The following is a 13,474-nucleotide window of genomic DNA, read 5'->3' on the forward strand; positions in this document are numbered from 1 at the left end:
TACAGCATTGCAGCTTTTTATTCCAGTCAAGGCTTCAGAAAAAAAAAACAACCAGCGCACAACTCTGATGTACACACCTCTCACCTTCATACCCCCACCCACGTGGTCCTGTCCACACCCCGGCGAGCTTCCTCCACTTTGAGTCGCTTGGCCTAGACAAAGCCCCAAACAGGACGCACCTTTGAGCTGGTGGCCCCATGGCACAGCCACTGCGGCACAGCTGAAAGTTTCTCCCGGTAGGAAATGCAGCGCTCTGCACTGGAAAGGCTGATGACACATTCTTGGGTTGCAGCCCAGGGCAGGAAACTCCCTCCAGTGACTGCTCCCAGGAAGGAGATGAAAAGCCAAGCACGTGAAGCCCCTGCCAGTACAGGATGAGACATCTCTAGCCTTAAAAGCTGCCCCAGCCTGGGTAGGGCAGTGCTGAAGTGGAATCCTGACACCCTCGCACCGCAGTGGCCCTGTACATGAGTCAGCTAAAGACGTGATTATATTACAGTGCTTGCATTACTGGTGTGCAAAGTGTCTCTTTGACAGTCCCACAGGATTCCTGTTTATTTTTGTACTTCCACCCTGCAGTCAACTCACCACCAACAGCAAGGGAACAGTATGAAGAAGGACAGGGCGCACCTCTCCCCTTGCCACCATTTAGTGCCACGCACTGCTCTTCCCATCACATGATGTACCATGCCACAGCTCCTGCCGCCACAGCCACGCAGGCTGCCAGGATCAGCTGCACTAGGGGCTGCTTTGCCAGGGCTGCAGCGGTGTGATAGGGGCAGCCAGCTCCTGCCTTGCCTGCCAGAACACAGAAAGCACCGTTAGCACTGTGAGTCTTGGGCCCTGCACGTGGCAGCTCTGTTGTTGCCCACGACCTACCTAGTTTGTCTGCGTAGTAAGGGCATTTGCGCAGGTCTCCTTTTCCATCGTGGCCTGGAAAGCCTCCGTCTTGGGCTGCTTCTGTCAGCGACCTGCCGATCTTGTCCAGTTCCTCAAATACCTGCAAGTGGTCGCAGCAAGTGCATGAAACGGGCAGAGCCAGGCAGCTTCCATCCAGGCTCCTGGAACAATCTGGGTAACAGGTAAGAGCTGCTCCCGCCTCCCTCCCCGCAAAGACAGCGCGTGCTACTCCTCTCGGAGTGCCTCGCAGGCAGGCCTGTGGTGACAGCTGCCGCATGCTGTGGCTCTGAGAGGGCACAGCCTGTTCCAAGAGCATCAAGTCAGACCCAGGAGCAAGACAGCTGCAGCATCGCATTGCTGCTCACCTCCCAGCCTGCTGCAGGTGGGAGCACGAGGCAACGTGCTCTGCCCTCCCTGCTGCAGCCCCTCTGGGGATCGCTGCCGCTGCTCATGCAGTGGTCAGGCAGCCCCTCCAGCTCTGCTGCCAGGGGTTCCTGTAAGGATCCTGACAAAGGAGGCAACCACATCCCACCACCCTTCTGGCCAGCTTAAACAACACCGACCTGCTCCAGGCACAGGTTAAAGCTCCCATCCAACAGCCAAGTTAATCCCCCTGGGGCAAGTGGCAGCCCAGTCCGGTTTTATGAAAGGAACAAGGGGCTACAGACATCTGTGGCCATTAGGCAACAGGTCGGAGGCAAGACAGGAGATGAATTGTGACCAGTGCGGTGCAACATGCTCAAACTGTTTGAGGCTGTCTCAGAGTGGCAGCTCTGCTTCCCCCAGTACTTCAAAGCCACACAGCCCACAGGAATCTTGTAGTGCAGTCATCATGATTGTGTCCTAATCAAAAGCTCGGCTGTGGTGTTGGAGTATGGGAGGAATTCCTGCCCCCCACCAGCCATGTCTCCAGAAGCTAATGGAAGAGCTATTTAAACTAGAATCCCACCCCCACAAGAAGGAGGGGCTCTGGTGGTCTCAGACCCAAACCACTGGCGGGATGAGCAGCCTGACTGAATTAACCTGGCCCTCAGAGCCACTCCAGGCCCAACAGCGGCAGCACCCGCCCCCCCCCAGGGGCTCAAGGGGGTTCGTACCTGCATGTTAAAGCGGAAGGCTTGGTTGGCCTCTTCCACAATCCTCTCCTTGGTGTTCTTGTCCAAGTCCAGAGCATTCATCCTTGCTCTGTAGAGCTGCTTGAACTGCTGTGCATTGGAAATGTTGTCAAACACGTAGAATTGGATCCCTTCCTCGGTACTGGGCAACTTCAGGGCCCTCTGGGCTACCTTCTTCAGCACCTGGCCACCTGAGAGGTCACCCATGTAGCGTGTGTAAGCGTGAGCCACTAGCAGCTCTGGCTCGTGTTGTCCCACATGATGGATTCTGTCCACATAATGCTGAGTTGCCTCAGAACACTGGATCTTCTCTTTCCAGTCTTCTCCATAGAAATATTTCAGGTCTTTGACCAGCGCTTCTCTCCGGTGAAGCTCTAGAGGAAAATACAGAGGAGCAAAGACTGGGTTGTCCTTGTTGCGATCCATCTCCTCTTCTAGAGCAGAGTAGGTGAAGTACAGTGCCACAGTGGCCAGCTACAGACAAAGCATAGCAAACGTGAGAAGCCATTCACTAGATCAGCACATCTCAACTTGTGGCTACTCCCCCCTGCCTGGAGTTGGGGTAAACAAGGAGGAAACCCCCAGGCTTGACACAAAACCAGCCTGGACAGCCTGTACCAGGCAGGTATCAGTTGAAGGGTCGGAGGGTCTTCTCTGTCTACGTTCGTAACAATAATGCCTACGGAGCACGAGCTAAGAATTACAGTCTCATGTTGGCAGCTGTGTGCTCTGGGCCTCCTGTCACCTGGACAGCAAGGGACAGGGACAAACTTCATCCAAAAGGTACAACTAGCCCCAGCAGCCTTGTGCTATAGGAGACTACTGTATACATCAAGACCTTCAAGGATCTGACCGGGCTGATCCACAATACCATCTCTTCTGTACAGAAGAGAAAGCAATCCAACCTGAAGTCTAAGGAACAACAGCCTAGACTTCAGAGGAGGGAGGGAGTGCTGTGATCTCACCAGGATTTCACTCCCAAACAGCTCATGCCACCAGTATCTGTGCTGCAGCCACACCTGCCTTAAGCAGCCAGCAGATGTGTGGCCAGAAGCCCAGCACTCCTACCCAACCAAACCTGTGCGGGGCCAGCAGGGCACACCAGGCAGAAGCCCTGGACAAGGACTCCTGTAGTTTTGACTGTGCCACCTAGAAACTAGATCCCTCCCCATCCCCTACACAGAGCTGTGGGCTCTGCCTCACAGTCTGCATCTGTCACTGGGTGCTTCAAAGAGCTTCTCTGCCACAGAAGCAGAGCAGCGCTTACCTTGAAGAGCTCCTTCTTGATCCGTCCTTTCAGGAAGTCTTTGACAAACTGAGTGTTCTCTGCACGGTCGTGGGATTCCTTAGTCCCCTCCTTCAGCAGCTCTGAAAGGTCAGTGGGACTGCAGGCAAACAGGGAGAGCACCTTTCAGCCCTCTTCCACATGCAGTAATGAGTTTGTCCCTGCTGCGTTTGGAGAATCCCCCACTCCCTACCATCTCAGGCCCGGTTTAGAGATGTACAAGGTAGGATCCCTCAGGCCAGCCCCACAGCCTGGCACTGGCACCATGGGGAGGAAGCAGCAGGCTGGCAGCAGCCAGAGGCTCCTTCCACAGATGCGGGCATCCACGTGCCAACCAGACCTGCCATTCTGGGAGGCCTGCAGCTTAGCAGGGGCTCGGACCCAGGATGCTCAAGCAATTGCCAAGGATCCTCTGATCCCTGCACCATTACTTTTGCTTCTCATCCATGTGAGCCCCAAAAATACTACAAAAGGATGCCTGGAGCATACAAAGAGCAACTACTGGGCAGACTAAAGGGCACAAGAGCCCTGGTGTATCCTCCCTGGCCACTGGAGAAGGAGAAATGCTCAGGTAAGAGCAGATGCATATACAGGCAGGACCCTACCTTTTCCATGTTGGCTATCAACTGTTGGAGTGGAGATGAGAACTGAATGGCAAATCAGGGCAAGAACACCCTTGAAAACTTTATTTATCCTGAATTACGCTGGTTTTGCACATTTCCACAAGTTAACTTTCTAAAAAAATATTAAAATCTACTATTTTAGATTATAGCCACTGCATCTGCATGGAGCTTGGTACAGAGTTATCAATACCTACGCTCTCAAAGTTATGCCAAAGTGCACCTTACAGTTTTTAGGAATACTGCAGCCAACAGGCTGGACAGGGCCTGGATGTGCCAGGAGAGCCAGGCAGCATTAACTTCTCGTGAAGCTGAGCCTGTCAAGTCAAAGAGAAATCAGCCAGCCTATCTAGGTATTCTGGGATGCACCCTATTCACCTTTGCCTGTTTTCCAAGTCTGCAGCCTTAGCTTTTAGAGCACGTATGAATTTTTTTAAAACTAACCTTCAAGAAAATATTCTTGCCTAGAGCAGTGGGTATTCTGCAAAGGCAAGAGAGGCAGCTCACTGGAGCAGAGTTCACCTCTAGAGTCGTCTTTCAAAACAAGAAGCTGCTATCACATGAGACTGTCCAGCAAGCCATGGAAAACTGGCTCACCTTGGCCAGGAAGGCACAAACAACAGCCAGATGGTCAAAGCATTTCTGAAATGCGAGTCTGATAGTAGAGACTTAAAAAAAAATAAATATATTGCTGCTTGTTGTCAGCCTTAGCCAGATCACTCCTTTCCACCCCTTTTATCCTTCCAGTATAGTTTTATTAAACAGATTTTACTGCACATATATTGGATTAATCACCTATTGGAGCCCCTCACTCCTTTTTAGATGAAGAGAAAAAAAACCCACTCCTTTACCTGCAAGGTCTCCTGCCTTGCCCAAGACTGTGCCATGTTGTGAGACAGGACTCACCTGACATTGTCATTTTCTGTTTCCTCATAGGGCAAGATTTCCCCTTCTTCTCCCCCCTCAGAGCCCTCCATAGCTGATGGCATTGCTGGTGAGTCCTGGAGATCAGACAATCTGAAAGGCAGAATTAGAGAGGGGTTTCAGAGGGAAGCTGCTTGCGCAAAGGGATGGGTACCAAATGCTGAGCAGCCTAGCAAGGAGCCTCTGAGCTGCTCCCCCCGGGCAGGGCAGTGAGAAGCAGCCACTGGCCATTTCCACTGCACACCAGGCACTTCCAAGGAAGCAGTCTTGCTAGTTCGGTTCAGCTACCTCAGGTGTACCTCAACACAAACACCTAGTTCACAAAATACTAACCTCAGAGGAGACCTACAGCAAAGCAGCAGCCTGCATTAGGTTTCCCATGTCAGGATGGTTCCTGGCTTAAAATGATCAGAGACCTCCACATTAGTCATCTGCACTGGTCATCTGCTACTTTCCACTGGTGCTACCAAGTATTTCATCGCCTGCTAGCCTCTGAGCCGAGTAACTGACAGGGAAGCACCTCTCCTCCAGCCAGGAGGAAGAACAAGCTACCTTGTTTCCACAGCAGTGCCAGCCTCCCCTGGAAGAAAGCAGTGGTGACCTAGGCTAGCCAAGCTCTGAAGTCAAGCAGCTCCCAACGAAACAAAAGCCTTCTCTGCAACCGGGTACGTGAACTTTCAAAACGGGCAGATTTCACCACTCTGCCTTTCCTGGGCTACACTCCACCAAGAGTCAAAGCAGGCTGCTCCTGCTACCACTCACACACTCCTCTCCTGCTTAGCAGGGTTTCCTTCAAACCCCAGAAGTAACTGGGCTCTCCCTCCTTGTTTTGAAAAAGAAAAAATAAGAATAAAAAAAAATCTCCTCAGATGTAGCAGGATGCACAAGACAGAAGCAGGAGCAAAAAACCTGGCTTCCATTAGTTGAGCATCCCTATTAAGCCAGAAATCCAGCCACCTCATTTATAAATTTGATCTGTAATCAGCTTTGTGTGGAGCAGCCCCACCATCTCACAGGCAGCCTTGCCAGATGAGGAAGGAACTAAGCTGCTCACTGCTCTTTGGAAAGCACTTTCCGTACCATCCCTCGTGCTCTCCCACTTCAGTTCAGCCCCCCTCGGTGGGCTGCACCCCCAGGCTTGCTGCTCAGCCCTGGGAGAACAGACCAGCAGATGCGAACTCACCCAGCTCATTAGCACAGGGGCACATCAGCTGCTGGCTCCCAGCTCACACCAGTTACACATTAACTGCCCTCCGGTTCCTCACCAGCAAGTTTCCAAGTCCTGTTTTACATCCACTCTTGCTGCCCTCCACACTCCAGCACAGGACTGGGCCAGGGATACTGGGAGCTGCGTCTGAGCACCCACCCCTGGGTGCAGCACAGCAAGGCCCCAGCTTGGGCACAGTGCTCCTTTGGGAGGACACATCACTGGGGTGAAGGTTTCCCCTGCGATCACAGCCTTTGGGCTCACCCCGACAGAACCTTCCCAAGGGGAGGGCTGACCCGAATGCATTACTTTGCGATGCAGCCACAGAAGTCACTAGGGGTTGCAGCCCTGCATCCCCACTGCCCTGCCCACCCGACAGGGCTTGGCACAGCCCCCCCCCGGGATAAGTTTAGGGCAGGATGATGCAGCCGTGGCAGAAAGGCACACCTGCACAAGGGCTCAGAGGTATTTGAGGAAACCAGGTTCGGGTGCTCTACAGTTTATTTGATCACACGCTAGACAGCAAGCATGTTCACACTGGGTCAGTGAGCAGGACCTACCTTCGCTCATCACACAGCGGGAAATGCACATAACCTGCCTGGGCTCTGCCAGGAGGCTGTCATGGGCACAGTGGGGAGCAGCCTGCCTGCCTCGCAACGCAGCCAGCTAGCCTCCTGCCAATAGAGACACACGAGTTCTGATGACACCCTGGTTTCCTGCTCGGCTTACTTCAGGCCAGATACTTCTTAAGAAATGGAGTTACCAAAAATTAAACTAGACAAACTGGTTCCAATTTATCTTCTACTTCCAGAAAGCCAGAGTCCCAGAGGTAGTGTGTGCTGCCCCTGTACACTGCCAGGCCTGCAACAGCCACCAGTACAAAACAGCAGGGGAGCGCAGAGCTACAAAGAGTATTTCAGCACTGCTCATCCCTTGGAAGAAGCCAGAAGGTTGAAGTTAAATCCAACCCAAAGGAAAACACCAGATCAAGTCTCAGCAACTAGGAGTTGGCAGCAATGGTTCAAGGCTCCCAATGGCCAGACACACACAACATGGCTCCCAAAATCATCATTGTGCGAGACATGTCTAACTTACTTGTTAGAGCCTCCATACACACACTTTGCAGCACACTAACACTGGAACTTTGCTCTCCATGCCACACAATGGCTATCTGATGGGGTCTCAGAAGCCTTTACCCAAGCCTGTTACTGGTGGTGTAGAAGCGCAACTGATTAGAACAGCAAATGACTGTTCCAGTAGCTGTTGGAAGAAGCAGTTAGCACACAAAGAGTAATTTACAGACTTCGGTGCACCTTCAGACTTGTACCTCCCACAGCTTTTTTTTTTTAAGAGGCCGTCTGACATGCTCATCTCTATAGCAATACGCAGGGCGGTGACGACACCAGTCCCCTTAGCCCGAGGTGAGGACAGCACTTGTATGGGAAAATACGGAAGCTTAGATTTTTCCCTGATACAGTCTCTAGTACAGACTCCTCCCTGAGGAGCCATGAATTCAAGAGACAAGCCAGCATAAATCAAACACCCTAGTACTGAAAAGGACAGGGATTGTATGAGAACTGGGAGGGAGGGAAGTCAAAATCGTTACACCTCTCTTGCCACCACACATCTTTGCTTTTATTCAAACACTGGCAACTGAAAGCCCACAGCCTGGTCAATGGTCAAAGCCCTGGTTTCTCGGGGCATCCTGCTCCTCTGAAAGAGGCAGTGTCCTACACACCGAGAAGGAGGTTTGAGCAGCTGCCTGCCTCCGCTGCAGAGGCTGGAATGTCATTTCAGTTGCTACGAGGAGCTCTGCTCATCACAAGCCCGGCTGATGTTCAGCATAAACACATACCTTCCCAGTGACCTGACAGCAGCCTGCCTGGGAGAAAGCCAACAGTGACAAGTGTCAGGATTGCAGGGTTGGAGAGAATGTTTGGTACAGAACATCTCAGCACTCCCCATGTTTCTCACCCATGGGTGCTCAAACCCTCAGAGAAAACACCCCCATTTCATCTACCCAGCAATTAGTTTGCCCCTACACCCATTTCCACAGCAAGCTTCACACTCAAGATGCACAACCATTCCTCCTGGGGTGGCAAGACAATTCCAATAATCCTATGCCTCCTGAAGGAAGTAGACAGTGCTGCTGCTGCAGGGATGCAGGACTGGAAATCCTGGCTCTGCTTGGGCACCCTCAGGAGAGGTTCAATAATTCACAACACCCAGGCAGTACAGAGTCCATGTTTGCTGTTCACCTAGCATGCAACTTCAAGGTATCTGCCCACATGCTGGCTTTAACAAGAAGCAGAGTGTGGCTGCAGCTACCTGAGCATTGCTGCAGCAGAGGCAAACCCCAGAAGCCCAGGTACAGCAGTGCAAGGAATCATGACAGGGGTAACCTGGCAATCACATCAGGAGAGCTTCACGTCTGCTCCTCCGCCAGGGAAGGCATTTGGCACTGGCTGCTGCTGGAAAGGGAGCCTCACAGAATAAATCACTATATTACCTGTTCCCACCCAGTACGTTTAAGGCTTCACCTGGACACAGCCTAAATTTAGGCAGTAATTCAAGTCCAAGACACTTCTAGCAGTGCCCATGCAAACACTACTTCTGTCCCCCCCGAGCCACAGTCCAGTACCTCAACAAACTGACAGAGGAGGGAAACTCCCGGTGCGCTCACAGATCTTGTCCGGTTCCGCACCATGGCAAGGGGCCCTTGTGCCAGGCAGCACACCAGGAATGGATTTGCCTCGCATGGGCTAGGAGAACAGCGCAAGGGGCAAGTCAGTCAGTCGTGGTAGATTTGGGGGGAAAGAAGAGGGCAGTGGACAGACACACGTGAACCTATCGAACAGCCTTTGCTGCGGGGAGAGGCAGTGCCTGCCCTGCCTGCCCAGCCGTGCCTGGGGCGCCCCGAGCAGCGCCAGGGACAGGCACTGCCAGCCGCCGCCGGCAAGTGCCAGGCTTGAATCAGCCACTTGTTTCCCTCAACAACAGTAACGTAGGGACAGCAAGAGGCCTTCGCCCTCCAAGCTCTTCCCTGAGCTCAGCTGGGGCAAGGAGAGCCAAGCGCCCCCCAGGCCACCGGGAGAAGCCAGCGCAGGGCTCCTGTCGCGACAGGCTCGGCCACGGCTCCCAGGGATGGGTGCGGAGCCCCTGCAGCGTTAGGCTGCCGCCCCGGCGCATCTCCTCAGCTGCTCGGCGGGGCTCGCCCGGGAGCGGGGGGCTCGGGGGCCCCACAGCCTCCGGAGCTCGGCTGGCCAGGGGCGGGCGGCGGGCACTGCGGCCCCGGGCAGCACCGGCGGCGCCCAGCACCGACCGGCCGCGGCCTGTGGTCACCGCGCCTGCGCCCGCCGGCGGCCCGGGGCAAGGGTAAGGCGGTCCAGCCGGTCGCGACAGCCCCCGCCGCGGCTGCGGGACAGAGCCGGGCCCGGGCCCTCCCGCACCGGCGGGGCTGAGGCGCACGGGCACGGCCGGGCCAGCTGTCCCGGCCCAGCGCCTCCCCGACGGACGGCACCGGGCCCATCCCGCTGCCTCCCGCGGCAGCCGGGCCTCCGGGAAGCGGCGGGGCAGAGCCCCGCAGGCCCCGGCCCGGCCCCTCACCGCCACCGCCGCCCCCAGCCCGGCCGCGTTACCATGGAGACGCGCCGCGCACACTCACCCGCCGCCGCCTCGCGCCCTCTGCCCCGCCGCGCGAGACAAAGGCCCGGCGCGGCCGTCCTGCCTTATTCACGGGACGGGGAGCGGTGACGTCGCGGCCAATCAGGAGCCACCGACGGCACGCGCCGGCGCCACCGATTGGTGAAAGCCGTAGGGTCGTCCCCTCCCCACCTCTCTTCCCCGTCAGCCAATCGCGACCTCCAGCGCAGCGGCAGGTCCCGCCCCCGGTGGGCGGGCAGCGTGTGGGACCCCGCAGGCGCCAGCGGCGAGGGGAAAATGGCGGCGAGGCGGGCGGTTAAGGGTGGTTTTTATTTGGCGGTTTTAGACATAATTGAGCATCATTAACAGGCAGCGCGGGGGCGCGGGCCCTCGCCTGGGTGGACGCCAAGTGCCACAGGCTCAGACACGGCCGGGGCGGACACCCCCCGTGGGGCCGGCGGCCTGCGGAGGGGCAGGCCCGGGGCACAGCACGGACAGGTGAAGCACACCCGGCTGTTGGCTCCCCTGTGCTACAGGCCCAGCCCAGGGGCTGCAGAAGGTAACTGTGAAACTCCAAACCAAGCAGTGGCACAGAGGGAACACACAAGCTTTTCTTCATCGAGGCAGAGCGCTGCAGGCTTCAGAATGGTCCGTTTGGGTCACTGTATGAGTTGTCCAAAACGTGTGTGCACAGAAAAAAAAAGCAAGGTATTTACCTTCCTCTAAAATGCACTACCAAGTACATGCCAGCCTCCTCACACTACTTGCTTTCTGTCCCTCTCCCAAGAACTATGGAACACCACCTCCTTCCCCGGCTGTGTCACACGCTCTTCCCCAAACCTCCAACTCAGCTCCTTACAGCAACTCTCCCTTCCAGCTCTCCTTTAGGACTCATTCTCCTAAAAAGAAACTGCTTTCACCCTCCACAAGCAGGGCGGTCAAAAGAGCAGAGGGAGAGAGACACTGGGCTCCGCTCCCCAGGGATGCTCCCAAGGTATCGGACCTAACTGCTCCCCACACACCCTCCTAAGGCTCCCCACCCCTGTGGATCTGTTGGTGCCGGAGGAGCGCAGAGCTCACAGTGAAGCCCTTCCCGCAGTCAGCACAAGCATAGGGACGCTCCCCTGTGTGGATTCGCCGGTGCTGGATGAGATGGGCACTCTGCCGAAAGCTGTCCCCGCAGTCAGCGCAGGCGTAGGGCCTCTCCCCTGTGTGGACCCGGTGGTGCCGGAGCAGGGCTGATCTCCACAGGAAGCTCTTTCCACACTCCGTGCACTCAAAGGGACGCTCCCCGGTGTGGAAGCGGCGGTGCTGGATGAGGTGGGAGCTCACAGTGAAGCTCTTTCCACACTCGGTGCACCCGTAGGGGCGCTCACCCATGTGGAACCTCCGGTGTTGGATGAGGGCTGAACTCACAGTGAAGCTCTTTCCACACTCGGAGCACTCGTAGGGCTTCTCCCCAGTGTGGACCCGCTGGTGCTTCATCAGCTCAGAGCTCTGGCTGAAGCTCTTCCCACACTCAGCGCACTCGTAGGGTTTCTCCCCAGTGTGGACCCTCTGGTGTCGTGTCAGGGCTGAGCTCACACTGAAGCTCTTCCCACAGTTGCTGCACTCGTAGGGTTTTTCCCCAGTGTGTACTCGCTGGTGCTGGACGAGCTGTGAGTTCCCGGAGAAGCTCTTCCCGCACTCGGCGCACTTGTAGGGCTTCTCCCCGGTGTGGGTTACCTGGTGCCGGATCAGCTTTGAGCTCATGCTGAAGCTCTTTCCGCACTCGGAGCACTCATAGGGCCGCTCCCCTGTGTGGATTCTCTGGTGCTGGATGAGATGCGACCGCTGCCGGAAACTTTCCCCGCACTCGGTGCAGGCAAAGGGTTTCTCGCCGGTGTGGATTCTCCGATGCTGGACAAGGTTGGAGCTCACCCGGAAGCTCTTCCCGCAGTCTCCACATATCATCAGTCTCCCCACAGAAGGATTTCTCTGCTGGATAATGTCTGGCAGCCTCCTGAAACTTCCACGCAGCGTCGCTCGGCTTTGCCTCTTCCCTAGAGGTCTCTGAACCCTTTCTGACCTGCGTGGGAGGACTGGGTCCTGTGCAGGACTCTGGGAACTGTCCTCCTTGGAGAGCCCTGAGGGTAAACCCTCGTGCTCCACTGGCTCAGGGATGCCTTGGTGGGCATCTTCCTCCTTCTTGCTCACAATCCCATCTTCAGCTGCAATAAAATGAGAATCCAGAGAGAATTCACAGGCAGGACAGGAAACCTTGGACAGGGGGAAATCAAAAGGGGCCAAATTATAAAAATTCAGCAGATAAACTTTTAAGTATAAAATGTTCTGGTATTTCCCTCCAAACTACACAGTGGATTTTCCAGAGTGTTCACAGGAACAAACCCTGGAATGGGTTTGCCAGAACCTGAATCTACTGAAATTATTGGTACATTAGAAGTAAACATTTAGTGCTCGAATGGGAAAGATAGCTGCTCTTCCAGGATATTGTATCTGAAAAGGTTATTAGAAGCTGCACTGGGAGTCAGAAGAGGGCCATGAAGAACGGCCTTGCTCAGCAGAACATTACTTGGGTTGCAACAGATGGAAGCTCCCTGCTCTTGTGCTGCTAGTATTGCAGAGGAAGAGGAGATGCACAAAGGAGGCACCGACCCTAAGGCATCAGGCACGGACACCACCTGGGGCCTGGCTTACACCAACCTTGGAGCAAAATAAAGGTAACTTTCTACTTCCATTGGTGCAGAACAGATCTGTTGTGAAAGGCGGTTGGTGAACTGAAGATCCTCCATGGCTGAATCCAGGCTACAGGCTGAGGAAATCCAACAAACGTGGAAGATTACAGTAGTGCAAGCCAGTGGAAGTAACACTGGCTGAAGTGATGAGTGGCTGTTGGGACACAGGCCTTGAACAAACCTCTGCCCTCTTATTCCCATAAAGTCCTACAGAGGCATAACCAGTATCAATCTATGCTGCGCAGCGTCAAGGTCAGCCCAGAGCCTTTCCAAGACAAGGGGCTTGCGTGGATTTCTAGGGTATTTACGCAGAGCAGTGACTCCTTCCAACCCACTGCTCTAATGTGGCTGGATGAGCATCCTAGCAGGGTCAAAACCACGTACCCCCAGCAACGCTGTGGCTTTTGCTGTGAGCGGGGACATGCAGCTCTTTGCAGGCTTACTGAGGGCTTATACGCTAAACTGGCAAGACAGGACCAGTGTGGCATGCGCCCTTCTGCTGTCAGGGAAGAGTAAATGGATGTTACAGGGATGTACACGGGATGTAGAAATGGCAATGTGCATCTCTGAAGAGAAGCATCGCATCCAGCTTTAAGACAGGTCAATCAGGGAAACAGATTTCCGGAGGATCTCTTTATATGGACTTCCAGGGGCGAAAGACAACTTGCTGTTGACTATATGTAGACGCAAAATATGGAACAGGCAGAAGACTAAAGCCACAAACATGCAGGCCTCCAGATCTGCCTACTTAAAGATTCTATGGCTACCTCCTGATTTTCTGAAAACTCTTGTGAAATAAACCGGTAACTTATCAGTCGCGTGGGATTAATTACAAACCACAGGCACTTCTGTGGTCTGGCAGAGTTGTGATAAGGATGCACGTGCCTCAGAAGAGGAGAGTCACTGCTGAACCACAAGTATGCAATAAAGGAAAAAGAATCTAGAATTTCAACCCAGACTGATATACGTACATATTTGATCTTTCTCCTTCTAGTCAGTATAAGAAAACATCACAGTATGATTTCACAGCAAAAGCCTGAGATACC

General features: G+C 54.5%; 2 protein-coding genes and 1 long non-coding RNA gene across 4 annotated transcripts in view; 1 reads left to right on the forward strand and 2 right to left on the reverse strand.

Moving 5' to 3' along the window:
• HMOX2 (heme oxygenase 2) overlaps positions 1-13,474 on the reverse strand; it is a 16,005-nt gene continuing 2,531 nt past the window's right edge. The window contains exons 1-6 of one of the 2 annotated variants that reach the window (XM_040593250.1): positions 9,716-9,822; positions 4,827-4,937; positions 3,283-3,400; positions 1,998-2,489; positions 880-1,000; positions 1-798 (exon numbers count right to left, since the gene is read on the reverse strand). In XM_040593250.1, coding sequence (XP_040449184.1) covers positions 674-798; positions 880-1,000; positions 1,998-2,489; positions 3,283-3,400; positions 4,827-4,909 — 939 coding nt within the window. In that variant the 5' untranslated portion in view covers positions 4,910-4,937; positions 9,716-9,822 and the 3' untranslated portion in view covers positions 1-673. Of the gene's footprint in view, positions 799-879; positions 1,001-1,997; positions 2,490-3,282; positions 3,401-4,826; positions 4,938-9,715; positions 9,823-13,474 lie in introns of those variants that run through there. The other variant, XM_040593251.1, reaches the window with a different exon arrangement.
• Positions 9,950-13,474, forward strand: part of LOC121087815 — a 21,069-nt gene continuing 17,544 nt past the window's right edge. The window contains exon 1 of the long non-coding RNA XR_005827747.1: positions 9,950-10,191. This is a non-coding gene — a long non-coding RNA (uncharacterized LOC121087815). The remainder of the gene's footprint in view (positions 10,192-13,474) is intronic.
• LOC121087811 (zinc finger protein 501-like) overlaps positions 10,364-13,474 on the reverse strand; it is a 5,642-nt gene continuing 2,531 nt past the window's right edge. Inside the window, exon 2 of the mRNA XM_040593249.1 lies at positions 10,364-11,903. Within this exon, the coding sequence (XP_040449183.1) occupies positions 10,720-11,903 (1,184 nt within the window). The 3' untranslated portion in view covers positions 10,364-10,719. The remainder of the gene's footprint in view (positions 11,904-13,474) is intronic.

This window comes from Falco naumanni, chromosome 4 (genome assembly GCF_017639655.2).
Source record: "Falco naumanni isolate bFalNau1 chromosome 4, bFalNau1.pat, whole genome shotgun sequence".
Taxonomy (NCBI): domain Eukaryota; kingdom Metazoa; phylum Chordata; class Aves; order Falconiformes; family Falconidae; genus Falco; species Falco naumanni.